This window comes from Oncorhynchus tshawytscha, linkage group LG09 (genome assembly GCF_018296145.1).
Source record: "Oncorhynchus tshawytscha isolate Ot180627B linkage group LG09, Otsh_v2.0, whole genome shotgun sequence".
NCBI lineage: Eukaryota > Metazoa > Chordata > Actinopteri > Salmoniformes > Salmonidae > Oncorhynchus > Oncorhynchus tshawytscha.
In genome coordinates this window covers 28,889,909-28,905,063 of record NC_056437.1, presented here as the reverse complement: position 1 = coordinate 28,905,063, position 15,155 = coordinate 28,889,909, and the positions used below count along the sequence as shown (strand labels likewise).

Sequence of the window (15,155 nt, the reverse complement as noted above, 5' to 3'; positions counted from 1 at the left end):
AGCCTTGTTAAATTCCCCAGCTACAATGAATGCAGCCTCCGGATAAATGGTTTCCAGTTTGCAAAGAGTTAAATAAAGTTTGTTCAGAGCCATCGTTGTGTCTGCTTGGGGGGGATATATACGGCTGTGATTATAATCGAAGAGAGTTCTCTTGGTAGATAATGCGGTCTACATTTGATTGTGAGGAATTCTAAATCAGGTGAACAGAAGGATTTGAGTTCCTGTATGTTTCTTTCATCACACCATGTCACGTTAGCCATAAGGCATACGCCCCCGCCCCTCTTCTTACCAGAAAGATGTTGCAACAACATATAACATTAGCTAGCTAGATAAGGTTAGCATGCTAAATAGCTACGCTGACAGCTATCAGTGCCCTACTTGTTGTTATTTCTCCCCTCCACATGGAAATCTCCACAACATTCCATCCCCCAATATGTGAATATGTATTAGCAGCCTGCATCATTCTTCGGAGGTGGAACTTAAATGAGAAATTCCGCTATAGGTCAGGAATTACATCAAAATAGGGGCTGCATTGCACTCTGGTGTGGGCCTCTAAAGCTAAATTCCTACAACTCAAAAAACAATGAATGACTTATGCCATGTTAATATGACATCTGAGTGAGAATGGCTAACAAAATCAATGTGTGCCCGCTGCAGGTCAGGGGCACGTGCCCAGTCGGTATTCGGTAATGACTACTACAAGTTTAGATAGCTGGCTAGAACTAACTACCAATCAAAAATGTAGTGACTGGCATAACAACAGAAAGATTGCTGATGCTCAACCAAATTTCAAAATTGCAACCAGGTTATTTTACTATTCATACTCTCAGTAATAAATTGAGACCCCGACTGAGTTCCAAACAAAAAACATCATCTACCTCTTATGTCGCTTATGCCTGGAACCGGACCTGTCTGGAAGAATAACGTTGCTTGCTTCCCACCCTCCCATCCAACCTTCCCTCCCTCCTTCCCTCTCTCATCCTCTTACCCTCCAGCAGTATGATAGAGAAGTCCTGGGCGGTGTGGCCCTTGCGGGAGGCAAAGCACTGGTAGGCCCCAGAGTGGCTCTTCTGAGCGGCTGTGATCTGCAGGGTGTCGTTGTGGGAGCCCTGTATAGAGATGTGCTGGTCTGGGACTATAGGTTCTGTGTTCCTGTACCAAGCCACTGTGTACTCTGGCGAACCCTCCACAGCACAGGTAAAGAACAGGGTACTGCTGATGCCCGTCTTCAGACTCTTAGGGGAGAGGGTCACTCGCAGGGGGTCTGTGGGAGGAGAGAGAACACACACATGACAGAAAAACAAAACAGCGCAATCAGTTGAGGAGACTCAGTCCGTTTCAGGCAGTCATTAAAAAAGCAGCTGGAGACATTACTTCACTTCACTTCACACACACACACACACACACACACACACACACACACACACACACACACACACACACACACACACACACACACACACACACACACACACACACATATATATATGTGTATCTATATATATATCTATATCTATTATATATATATATGTATATGTATGTGTGTGTGTGTGTGTGTGTGTGTGTGTGTGTGTGTGTGTGTGTGTGTGTGTGTGTGTGTGTGTGTGTGTGTGTGTGTGTGTGTGTGTGTGTGTGTGTGTGTGTGTGTGTGTGTGTGCATGCGTGCGTGCGTGCGTGCCTGCGTGCGTGTGTAAATGTCAGTGAGCAATAAGGCAGCTGGTGGTGTGTGCTGGGGGGTATGGCTGTGCAACCCAAGCCCCCCTCACCCTGTCAGAGTCACACTGTGTGCTGCCATGATGTGCCCACTGGCAAAGCCTGCCTCTGTTCTGCTCTCTCCTTTTTTTATCTCTCCTGCACTATGTCTCTCTCTCTCTCTCTCTCTCTCTCTCTCTATCTTCTCTGTGTTTTTATAAATCTGTTTCTCTCTCTCATTCTTCCTTTCTCTATGAAAGATATACTTCAATTTACATGTTTCATTGTTCCTTCTCTGTCATCTTTTAGTCCACCCCCCACCCCCTCTGCTCTCTGTATCTCTCTAACAGTGACTGGTGTTGGCGGTGGTGTGAAGTGCTCATTCTCAGTGCATTACTGTCCTGTCCTCGGTCTAGATATGATATGACATGGCATCATACACTACACACCCATTCATACGGATCCATTTCTCACATTATACGTGTGAACGTGTGTGTGTGTGTGAGTACAGAATATGAGCCTGTCTGCCACCAATTCAGAAAACGGTGTGAGTGTATCTGTCTGTATGTCAGTCTGACATTAACAGTAAGTGCACACTGCATTTAACCATGGCAAGGTGACTGGGAATATGGCCGAATACAAACAGTGTAGTTATTCCCTCCATAAGGCAATCAAACAGGCAAAACGTCAGTACAGAGACAAAGTGGAGTTGCAATTCAACGGTTCAGACACGAGACGTATGTGGCAGGGTCTACAGACAATCACGGACTACAAAGGGAAAACCAGCCACATTGCGGACACCGACGTCTTGCTTCTGGACAAGCTAAACGCTCTTCGCCTGCTTTGAGGATAACACAGTGCCACCGACGCGGCCCGCTACCAAGGACTGTGGACTCTCCTTCTCCGTGGCCGACGTGAGTAAGACATTTAAGCGTGTTAACCCTCGCAAGGCTGCCGGGCGTGATGGCATCCCTAGCCACATCCTCAGAACATCCTCAGATCATGCTGGAGTGTTAACGGACATATTCAATGTCTCCCTATCCCAGTCTGCTGTCCCCTTTTGCTTCAAGATGTCCAGCATTGTTCTTATACCCAAGAAAGCAAAGGTTACTGAACTAAATGACTATCGCCCCGTAGCACTCACTTCTGTTATCATGAAGTACTTTGAGAGGCTAGTTAAGGATCATATCAACTCTACCTTACCTGACACCCTTGACCCACTTCAATTTACTTACCGCCCCAATAGATCCACAGACGATGCAATCGCCATCGCACTACACACTGCCCTATCCCTTCTGGACAAGAGGAATACCTATGTAATAATGCTGTTCACAAAACAAAGGAGCTGATTGTGGACTTCAGGAAACAGCACAGGGAACATGCCTCTATCCACATCGACGGAAACCGCAGTGGTGAAAATGGTAAGCTTCAAGTTCCTCTGCGTACATATCACTGGAGATCTGAAATAGTCTACCCACACAGACAGTGTGGTGAAGAAGGCACAACAGCGCCTCTTCAACCTCAGGAGGCTGAGGAAATTTGGCTTGGCCCCTAAAACCCTCACAAATTGAGAGCATCCTGTCGGGCTGTATCACCACCTGGTAGGGCAACTGCACTGCCCGCAACCGCAGGGCTCTCCAGAGGGTTGTGCGGTCTGCCCAACGCATCACCGGGGGAACACTGCCTGCCCTCCAGGACACCTACAGAATCTGATGTCACGGGAAGGCCAAAAAGATCAACGACATCAACCACCCAAGCCACGGCCTGTTCACCCCGCTATCATCCAGAAGGCGAGGTCAGTACAGGTGCATCAAGGCTGGGACCGAGAGACTGAAAAACAGCTTTTATCTCAAGGCCATCAGACTGTTAAATAGCCACCACTAGCTGGCTTCCACCCGGTTACGCAACCCTGCACCTTAGGCTGCTACCCTATATACATAGACTTGGAATCACTGGTCACTTTAATAATGTTTACTTACTGCTTTACTAATCTCATATGTACAGTTGAAGTCGGAAGTTTACATACACTTAGTTTTGGCAAGCCGGTTAGGACATCTACTTTGTGCATGACTCAAGTAATTTTCCAACAATAGTACGCACGTATAAACACCATGGGACCACGCAGCTGTCATACCTCTCAGGAAGGAGACACATTCTGTCTCCTAGAGATGAAAGTACTTTGGTGCGAAAAGTGCAAATCAATCCCAGAACAACAGCAAAGGACCTTGTGAAGATGCTGGAGGAAACAGGTACAAAAGTATATACATCCACAGTAAAACGAGTCCCATATTGACATAACCCGAAAGGCCGCTCAGCAAGGAAGAAACCCCTGCTCCAAAACCACCGTAAAAAAGCCAGACTATGGTTTGCAACTGCACATGGGGACAAAGATCATACTTTTTGGAGAAATGTCCTCTGGTCTGATGAAACAAAAATAGAACTGCTTGGCCATAATGACCATCGTTATGTTTGGAGGAAAAAGGGGGAGGCTGGCAAGCCGAAGAACACCATCCCAACCGTGAAGCACGGGGGTGGCAGCATCATGTTGTGGGGGTGCTTTGCTGCAGGAGGGACTGGTGCACTTCACAAAATAGATGGCATCATGAGGCAGGATAATTATGTGGATATATTGAAGCAACAGCTCAAGACATCAGTCAGGAAGTTAAAGCTTGGTCATATATGGGTCTTACAAATGGATAATGACCACAAGCATACTTCCAAAGTTGTGGCAAAATGGCTTAAGGACAACAAAGTCAAGGTATTGGAGTGGCCATCACAAAGCCCTGACCTCAGTCCTATAGAGGATTTGTGGGCAGAACTGAAAAAGCGTGTGCGAGCAAGGAGGCCTACAAACCTGACTCAGTTACACCAGCTCTGTCAGGAGGAATGGGCCAAAATTCACCCAACTTATTGTGGGAAGCTTGTGGAAGGCTACCCAAAACGTTTGACCCAAGTTCATCAATTTAAAGGCAATGCTACCAAATACGAATTGAGTGTATGTAAACTTCTGACCCACTGGGAATGTGATTAAAGAAATAAAAGCTGAAATCAAACATTCTCTCTAATATTATTCTGACATTTCACATGATCCTGACTGACTTAAGACAGGGAATTTTTACTAGAATTAAATGTCAGGAACTATGAACAACTGAGTTTAAATGTATTTGGCTAAGGTGTATGTAAACTTCCGACTTCAACTATATATACTGCATTCTATTCTACTGAAATTTAGTCAATGTCACTCCGACATTATTCGTCCTAATATTTATATATCTCTTAATTGCATTCTTTTACTTTTAGATTTGTGTGTATTGTTGTAAGTAGTTAGATATTACTGCACTGTTGGAGCTAGGAACACAAGCATTTCGCTACACCTGCAATAACATCTGCTAAAATAAGTGTTTGTGACCAATAAAATTTGTTTTGCGGGACTGTGCCAAACTTATTTCCCCTTTGCCGCCCCCCACCCCCCTCACCTATGACATAGAGTGCTCCGGACACCTCCTTCGAGCCGAAGCTGTTGGTGACCTCACAGGCGTAGCTACCGCTGTCCTCCTGCCTGAGGTCACTGATGGTCAGACCCGTGAGGCGCCGCGTCCAGCGTGCATCGGAGGGAAGCGGGCGTCCGTCCTTTAGCCAGCGCACCGTGGGGCTGGGGTACCCTGCTGCCATGCAGGGAAGCTCCACACTCTGACCAGCCGGGACTTCCCCCGCCTGGAAACTGTCCAGGATAGAGGGAGACGATTCGGTGGGGTCTGGAGGAGGGGGGTAACAGGTTAGACTTTGGAATGGGGTAGGGGATGGGATGTTTACAACATACACTATACAGTACCAGTGAAAAGCTTGGACCCACCTACTCATTCAAGGGTTTTTCTTTATTCATACTACTTTCTACATTGTAGAATAATAGTGAAGACATCAAACTATGAAATAACACATATGGAATCATGTAGTAACCAAAAAAGTGTTAAACAAATCAAAATATATTTTATATTTCAGATTCTTCAAAGTAGCCATCCTTTGCCTTGATGACAGCTTTACACACTCTTGACATTCTCTCAACCAGCTTCATGAGGTAGTCACCTGGAATGCATTTCAATTAACAGGTGTGCCTTGTTAAAAGTTAATTTGTGGAATTTCTTTCCTTCTTAATGCGTTTGTGCCTATCAGTTGTGTTGTGACAAGATAGGGGTGGTATACAGAAGATAGACATATTTGGTAGAATACCAAGTCCATATTATGGCAAGAACAGCTCAAATAAGCAAAGAAAAAATTACATATTTGATTCTTCAAAGTACCCATCCTTCGCCTTGATGACAGCTTTGCACACTCTTGGCATTCTCTCAACCAGCTTCATGAGGATAAGTTCATTAGAGTTAACTGCACCTCATATTGCAGCCCAAATAAATGCTTCACAGAGTTCAAGTAACAGACACATTTCAACATCAACTGTTCAGAGGAGACTGCGTGAATTAGGCCTTTATGGTCGAATAGCTGTAAAGGACACCAATAAGAAGAAGAGACTTTCTTGGGCCAAGAAACACGAGCAATGGACTTCAGACTGGTGGAAATCTGTCCTTTGATGACCTGGCCTCCACAATCACCCGACCTCAACCCAATTGAGATAGTTTGGGATGAGTTGGACCGCAGAGTGAAGGAAAAGCAGCCAACAAGTGCTCAGTATATGTGGGAATTCCTTCAAGACTGTTGGAAAAGCATTCCAGGAGAAGCTGTTTGAGAGAATGCCAAGAGTCTGCAAAGCTGTCATCAAGGCAAAGGGTGGCTACTTTGAAGAATCTCAAATCTAAAACACTTTTTTGGTTACTACATGATTCCATATGTGTTATTTAATGGTGTTAATTTCTTCACTAGCATTCTACAATGAAGAAAATAGTAAAACTAAAGAAAAATCCTTGAATGAGTAGGTGTGTCCAAACTTGTTGCTGGTACTGTATATACAGAAGTATGTGGACACCCCTTCAAATTAGTGGATTCGGCCATTTCAGCCATACCCCTTGCTGACAAGTGTATAAAATCGAGAACGCAGCCATGCTATCTCCAACGTGGCATCGTCATAGGATTCCACCTTTCAAACAAATCAGTTTGTCTAATTTCTGCCCTGCTAGAGCTGCCTCAGTCAACTGTAAGTGCTGTTATTGTGAAGTGGAAACATCAAGGAGCAACAACGGCTCAGCTGCGAAGTGGTAGGCCTAAGATCATCATGCGCAATGCCATGTGTCGGCTGGAGTGGTGTAAAGCTCGCCACCATTGAATTCTGGAGCAGTGGAAATGCGTTCTCTGGATTAATGAATTAGGCCTCACAATCTGGCAGTCATATGAACAAATCTGGGCTACTTGCCAATGCATAGTGCCAACTCTAAAGTTTGGTGGAGAAAGAATAATGGTCTGGGGCTGTTTTTCATGGTTCGGGCTAGGCCCCTTAGTTCCCATGAAGGTAAATCGTAACGCTACAGAATACAATGACATTATAGATGATTCTCTGTTACAGCATGACAATGCCCTCGTGCACAAAGCGAGGTCCATACAGAAACGGTTTGTCAAGGCCGGTGTGGAAGAACTTGACTGGTCTGCACAGAGCCCTGATCTCAACCCCATCGAACACCTTTGGGATGAATTGGAACACAGACTGTGAGCGAGGCCTAATCACCCAACATCAGTGCCCAACCTCGCTAATGCTCTTGTGGCTGAATGGAAGCAATGTTCCAATGTCTAAGGGAAAGCCTTCCCAGAAGAGTGGAGGCTGTTACAGCAGCAAAGGGGGGACCAACTCCATATTAATGCCCATGATCTTGGAATGAGACGATCGACGAGCAGTTGTCCACATCCTTTTGGTCATGTAGTGTATATTCATTCATATTCATAGACATTTATTACACACAAAACACTGTGTAGTGGTAATCAGAGCAATGACATACTTTACAGTCCCACTCACCCATGACAGACAGCCTGGCTCCATTGCTCTGACGTGTCTCTCCGCTGTATTTGTGCTTGGTGATGCAGCGGTAGGTGGAGAGGGCATCCTCCTTCTGGACATCTGAGATGTACAGAGCACCAAAGGACGTCAGGAAGAACCTGTTACCTGTTACAGAGAGAACATGATTGAACAAAGCCTCAAAATAACTCAAATACCCCCAACAAACAACCCAGCAAGGGTGACTGCTATCTAAACATTTGGCAACCTGTCATACCCTAGAGGACACACGCTGAGCTCACTATTAAACATGCAATACAATCACATTGAGAAACACTTGAAAATGGTCGAACCCTCACCATCACTTACAGTAAAGACGTTATCAACATCTCTACTCCAGTATTGTTGTGGTTGTTATAGAACACAGCCAGATGAGCCCAGGTCTGGTACGTGTGTCAGTGTGTGATGTACCCTGCCAGGCTGTGCCCTATTTTCAGCCTGTACCCATCTGGCAGACCCTGCCCAATTATTGGAGGGGTAGAGGAGAGGGAGGGCACCATTTTAATGAGCATTTGCCAATTTGGGAAATGTTAACACTGTCCTATGTATGAACACATACTCACACACATGTGTGCATACACACATACACACGCTGTTCTTCCTCTACTCGTTCTCTCTCACCTGGGTTCACTGCAGAGGCTCCCGGGCTATAGTCCAACAGCTTCAGCAAAACTAGAGCATTCATGTGCAACTGTGTGTTTATCACCAAAGCTGTTTGATGGGCTCTAAGCCTGTCAGGTTATGTGTGTATGTGGAGGGTAGAGGGTGTGTATGTGGAGGGTAGAGGGTGTGTGTGTGTGTGTGGAGGGTAGAGGGTGTGTATGTGGAGGGTAGAGGGTGTGTGTGTGGAGGGTAGAGGGTGTGTATGTGGAGGGTAGAGGGTGTGTGTGTGTGTGTGGAGGGTAGAGGGTGTGTATGTGGAGGGTAGAGGGTGTGTATGTGGAGGGTAGTAGGGTGTGTATGTGGAGGGTAGAGGGTGTGTATGTGGAGGGTAGAGGGTGTGTATGTGGAGGGTAGAGGGTGTGTATGTGGAGGGTAGAGGGTGTGTATGTGGAGGGGGTGTGTAGAGGGTGTGTATGTGGAGGGTAGAGGGTGTGTATGTGGAGGGTAGAGGGTGTGTATGTGGAGGGTAGAGGGTGTGTGTGTGGAGGGTAGAGTGTGTGTATGTGGAGGGTAGAGGGTGTGTATGTGGAGGGTAGAGGGTGTGTATGTGGAGGGTAGAGGGTGTGTATGTGGAGGGTAGAGGGTGTGTATGTGGAGGGTAGGGGTGTGTAATGTGGAGGGTAGAGTGTGTGTGTGTGTGTGTGTGTGTGTGTGTGTGTGTGTGTGTGTGTGTGTGTGTGTGTGTGTGTGTGTGTGTGTGTGTGTGTGTGTGTGTGTGTGTGTGTGTGGAGGGTAGAGGGTGTGTGTGTGGAGGGTAGAGGGTGTGTGTGTGGAGGGTAGAGGGTGTGTGTGTGTGTGTGTGGGGGTAGAGTGTGTGTGTGTGGGTAGAGGGTGTGAGGGTGTGTGTGTGTGTGTGGGTGGAGAGAGGTGTGTGTGTGGAGGGTAGAGGGTGTGTGTGTGTGTGTGTGTGTGTGTGTGTGGAGGGTAGAGTGTGTGTGTGTGTGGAGGGTAGAGGGTGTGTGTGTGGAGGGTAGAGGGTGTGTGTGTGTGTGGGAGGGTAGAGTGTGTGTTTGGTGAGGGTGTGTGGAGGGTAGAGGGTGTGTGTGGGAGGGTAGAGGTGTGTGTGTGGAGGGTAGAGGGTGTGTGTGTGGAGGGTAGAGGGTGTGTGTTTGGAGGGTAGAGGGTGTGTGTGTTGTAGAGGGTGTGTGGAGGGTGAGGGTGTGTGTGTGTGGAGGGTAGAGGGTGTGTGTGTGGAGGGTAGAGGGTGTGTGTGTGGAGGGTAGAGTGTGTGTGTGTGTGTGGAGGAGGGTAGAGTGTGTGTGTGTGTGTGAGTGTGTGGTGGAGGGTAGAGTGTGTGTGTGTGTGGGTAGAGGGTGTGTGTTTGGAGGGTAGAGGGTGTGTGTGTGGAGGGTAGAGTGTGTGTGTGTGTGTGTGTGTGGAGGGTAGAGTGTGTGTGTGTGTGGGGAGGGTAGAGTGTGTGTGTGTGTGTGTGTGTGTGTGTGTGTGTGTGTGTGTGTGTGAGGGTAGAGGGTGTGTGTGGAGGGTAGAGGTGTGTGTGTGTGGAGGGTAGAGGGTGTGTGTGTGGAGGGTAGAGGGTGTGTGTGTGTGTGTGGGTAGAGGGTGTGTGTGTGTGTGTGTGTGTGTGGAGGGTAGAGTGTGTGTGTTTGGAGGGTAGAGTGTGTGTGTGTGTGTGTGTGTGTGTGTGTGGAGGGTGTGTGTTTGGAGTGTGTGTGTGTGTGTGTGTGTGTGTGTGTGTGGAGGGTAGTGTGTGTGTGTGTGTGGAGGGTAGAGGGTGTGTGTGTGTGGAGGGTAGAGGGTGTGTGTGTGGAGGATAGAGGGTGTGTGTGTGTATAGAGGGTAGTGTGTACATCTGCACGGTAGTTGTCTGACAGACAGCACAGGTAGAGGGTGTGTTTACTCTCTCTCTCTCTCTGTCTGTGTGTGTGTGTGTGTGTGTGTGTGTGTGTGTGTGTGTGTGTGTGTGTGTGTGTGTGTGTGTGTGTGTGTGTGTGTGTGAGTGTGTGTGTGTGTGTGTGTGTACTAGGGGGCTAGCAGCAGGCTAACAGACAATGTGTGTGTGGAGGGTAGTGGCTCAGTCGCAGCGTAGGCTGTAATTTTACAGTCAGCCTTTGTTTGCACCCCTGAATTAATCCTTACAGGATAATGTGCACTTTAAGATTTCAACTCCCATAACACTGACACGCCACACTGTCACAACACACTGACAGACAAACAGAGAGGGAGAGAGATAAAGAGAGATAGAGATAAAGAGAGAGAGTGAGAGAGAGAGTAAGAGAGAAAGAGAGAGAGAGAGAAATAGAGAACCAGAGGGAGCGAGAGATAGACGGGAGAGAGAGAGAAATGGAAATACATGTATAGATTGTAAATATAGTGAGACAGAGAGAGAAGGAGAGAGAAGAGAGAGAGAAGAGAGAGAGAGGTAATGGGAGAGATAGCAAGAGGGATTGAGCTAGAGAGAGAGATATCCACCAACAAAAGATCTAAGAAGTGCTGTACCATGGAGACACCTCCAGAACAGGAGCCATTTTAATCACATGATCTCCTCCACTATCCACCCATCTTAATTGTTTCTCTTGTTTATTCAATCCCTCTATCTTGAACCATCTCTCGTGATATATCCTCCTTAACATTTTCCCTCTTTCACACAATCCCTTTCTCTCTCTCTCTCTCTCTCTGTTGTTAAGCAGAGTGGCAGACAGAGTAAAATATGAATCGCTAAATCACTGTACTCCCCAAGCTTTAATTCATGCTGACTTGACTGGATAAACTGAGAATGTAGCTAAAGTGATGCACTAGATGAAGAACCACATTCACTCTGCTACCCACCCGCAGGCCTGTTGTTCTCGGTTGGGCTTGTCAGTCAATGATATACTAGGTTAGCAGAGAACAAGCAGGGTGTAAAAGATTAAAGGGAAAAAGGGTGGAGCAAAAGAAGAAAGAGTAGGAGAAGAAAAGTGAGAGTGTGTGTGTGTGTGTGTGTGTGTGTGTGTGTGTGTGTGTGTGTGTGTGTGCTTGTTCACATGTGTGTATGTTCATGCATACTGTATGTGTATCTATATGTGTGAGGGGAACATTTTAAAGTGTGGGCATGTTCCATGTGTATGTGTGTCAGTGGACACTGTAATTATCTGGGTTAGACTGCTGAGCTCAGGCCTTGTTGTCAAACACAGCACGGGAAGGCCTACACTGGTGGGCTACACTGTCAAAATCATACTGCTTTTAAGTGAGCCTGGATTCCACTACGAACCTATAGACCTGCAGTTTGGTAGCAGGCAGAACCTGGGAGGGCTATATGAGGGGTGAGGGGAGAGGGAGAAAGATTTTTAGACAAAAAATAGGGACAGAGATATAGGATAGGAAAAGCAACTGTGAGAGAGAGAGAGAGAGAGAGAGAGAGAGAGAGAGAGAGAGAGAGAGAAAGAGAGAGAGAGAGAGACATAGAAACAGTGTGTGATTTGCATAGCGCCGGTTGCGTAGGGTGTGGGTCTGAGCCAGTGTGTATGTGTGTGAGTGTGTGTAAGAGTCTTTGAGTCAGTAGCAGCCTCGTTTCCTCACATGCAAATGAAGGCAGAGGCACACAGCTAACGAGGCCCATATTTCCACCTCCTCACTGGGGCCATTATTTATTGATGTTCTGCGTCTTTCCCCCTCCCTCCCGCTCTCGCGCTTTCTTCCCTCTCTCCCTGTTGCTAGGGGCTGCTTGCCATCCTGCGGGTGCTTCTGTGACGATGTTTGGGGTGCAGTCACTCGACCGCCCCTCCCCCATTCAGTGTAAGCAAACAGACAGAGGCACTGACACACGCGTGCACGCACGCACGCACACACACATGCACACGCGCACGCACACTAGAGGGTGAAAGTTCAGCCAGGCAGCTTGGAATTGGGTAAATAATTGGAGTGAGCTGGGTCCTTTACATTTAAAAAAGAATGGGATGATTTTTCATGGACGTAGGAGTGTCACAGTTTGTCATTAGATATCACTGTCTATCTGACTTCCCCTGCCTCTCTTCATCAACAGAGAGAGAGTTGGAGGGAAAGGAAGAGGGTGAGAGAAGGTGAGAAGAGAGAGGGGGATGGACAAGGGATCATAGAGGAGGGACTGTCACTGGGAGAAGAAAGAAATAAGAAACTGAGCGGATTCAGAAGACATTCACTCTGCAGTACTGGAATATGCATACAAAAATACCTGCAAATACACACACACACACACACCTTGGCAGGTTTACAATAGCATAGGAAAACACTGGCCCTACAGACTAAAAATGAAAGGTTCTTGGAGTATCCTTTATGGGTTATTCAAATGTAAATGGTGGGGGAACCCCTATAGGTTCTTCAAATGTAAACTGTGGGGGAACCCCTATAGGTTCTTCAAATGTAAACTATGGGGGAACCCCTATAGGTTCTTCAAATGTAAACTATGGGGGAACCCCTATAAGTTCTTCAAATGTAAACTGTGGGGGAACCCCTATAGGTTCTTCAAATGTAAACTATGGGGGAACCCCTATAAGTTCTTCAAATGTAAACTGTGGGGGAACCCCTATAGGTTCTTCAAATGTAAACTATGGGGGAACCCCTATAGGTTCTTCAAATGTAAACTGTGGGGGAACCCCTATTGGTTCTTCAAATGTAAACTGTGGGGGAACCCCTATAGGTTCTTCAAATGTAAACTGTGGGGGAACCCCTATTGGTTCTTCAAATGTAAACTGGGGGAACCCCTATAGGTTCTTCAAATGTAAACTGTGGGGGAACCCCTATTGGTTCTTCAAATGTAAACTGTGGGGGAACTGGTGTGCAAAAGAGCAGAAAAGTAAGTAAATAAAAACAGTATGGGGATGAAGTAGGTAAATTGGGTGGGCTATTATTAATAATAATATGCATAACAATAACAACAATAACACAATATTTTAGTTGTCAGTGTTTATTGTGATTTTAGTGGCAAAGCAGAATTGAAAACAAATCTAAATATGATGTTTGATCTCCCAGCAGAGCCCCAAGTCCAATGGATATATCATCTGGCATGTTGATGTTAATGTGATGATGTTCTCTGTATTCATAGCCACAATGATTTTGCAGTGCATGGTGATCAAACAGGTTTCCTGTTATATTCATCAGAGGTGTAGGGAGGGTGAAGTCTGGGAATCCCCCCCAAAATATAATTATACATATTTATTAACAAAACAGTACTTTTACTTTAGTTTCTGTGGTAAATGTGAAAGAAATAAACTGTTTTGATAATGGTTTTCATACACATACAGTGCCTTGTCCATAATGTAGAGGCCTATGGAATATTCATTGAAGAGGTAAGGGAGGAGGATGGTACATGTGATCTGCATAACATACCAATGCCAACTGACATAACTTTGTACGCCTCGTTGTCTGTATACCTGCAGACACAGACACAAAAGTGAGCAGTTCAGTCATCTGCACCCAATACAGCTAGCCTTCAACATATTCTTATAGCCTTCAACATATTCTTATAGCCTTCAACATATTCTTATAGCCTTCAACATATTCTTATAGCCTTCAACATATTCTTATAGCCTTCAACATATTCTTATAGCCTTCAACATATTCTTATAGCCTTCAACATGTCTTATAGCCTTCAAAATATTCTTATAGCCTTCAACATATTCTTATAGCCTTCAACATATTCTTATAGCCTTCAACATATTCTTATAGCCTTCAACATATTCTTATAGCCTTCAACATATTCTTATAGCCTTCAACATATTCTTATAGCCTTCAACATATTCTTATAGCCTTCAACATGTCTTATAGCCTTCAACATATTCTTATAGCCTTCAACATATTCTTATAGCCTTCAACATATTCTTATAGCCTTCAACATATTCTTATAGCCTTCAACATATCTTATAGCCTTCAACATATTCTTATAGCCTTCAACATATCTTATAGCCTTCAACATATTCTTATAGTCTTCAACATATCTTATAGCCTTCAACATATTCTTATAGCCTTCAACATATCTTATAGCCTTCAACATATTCTTATAGCCTTCAACATATTCTTATAGCCTTCAACATATCTTATAGCCTTCAACATATCTTATAGCCTTCAACATATTCTTATAGCCTTCAACATATTCTTATAGCCTTCAACATATCTTATAGCCTTCAACATATTCTTATAGCCTTCAACATATTCTTATAGCCTTCAACATATTCTTATAGCCTTCAACATATTATTATAGCCTTCAACATGTCTTATAGCCTTCAACATATTCTTATAGCCTTCAACATATTCTTATAGCCTTCAACATATTCTTATAGCCTTCAACATATTCTTATAGCCTTCAACATATCTTATAGCCTTCAACATATTCTTATAGCCTTCAACATATCTTATAGCCTTCAACATATTCTTATAGTCTTCAACATATCTTCCAGCCTTCAACATATTCTTATAGCCTTCAACATGTCTTATAGCCTTCAACATATTCTTATAGCCTTCAACATATTCTTATAGCCTTCAACATATCTTATAGCCTTCAACATATCTTATAGCCTTCAACATATTCTTATAGCCTTCAACATATTCTTATAGCCTTCAACATATCTTATAGCCTTCAACATATTCTTATAGCCTTCAACATATTCTTATAGCCTTCAACATATCTTATAGCCTTCAACATATCTTATAGCCTTCAACATATTCTTATAGCCTTCAACATATTCTTATAGCCTTCAACATATTCTTATAGCCTTCAACATATTCTTATAGCCTTCAACATATTATTATAGCCTTCAACATGTCTTATAGCCTTCAACATATTCTTATAGCCTTCAACATATTCTTATAGCCTTCAACATATTCTTATAGCCTTCAA

The 15,155-nt window shown here is 44.9% G+C and overlaps 1 protein-coding gene across 4 annotated transcripts in view; it reads right to left on the bottom strand.

The window, feature by feature from the left end:
- Positions 1-15,155, bottom strand: part of LOC112259099 (Down syndrome cell adhesion molecule-like protein 1 homolog) — a 97,607-nt gene that overhangs the window by 35,634 nt on the left and 46,818 nt on the right. For all 4 annotated transcript variants that reach the window (XM_042326740.1, XM_042326741.1, XM_042326742.1 and 1 more), the window contains exons 4-6: positions 7,646-7,792; positions 5,169-5,447; positions 989-1,264 (exon numbers count right to left, since the gene is read on the bottom strand). In XM_042326740.1, coding sequence (XP_042182674.1) covers positions 989-1,264; positions 5,169-5,447; positions 7,646-7,792 — 702 coding nt within the window. The remainder of the gene's footprint in view (positions 1-988; positions 1,265-5,168; positions 5,448-7,645; positions 7,793-15,155) is intronic.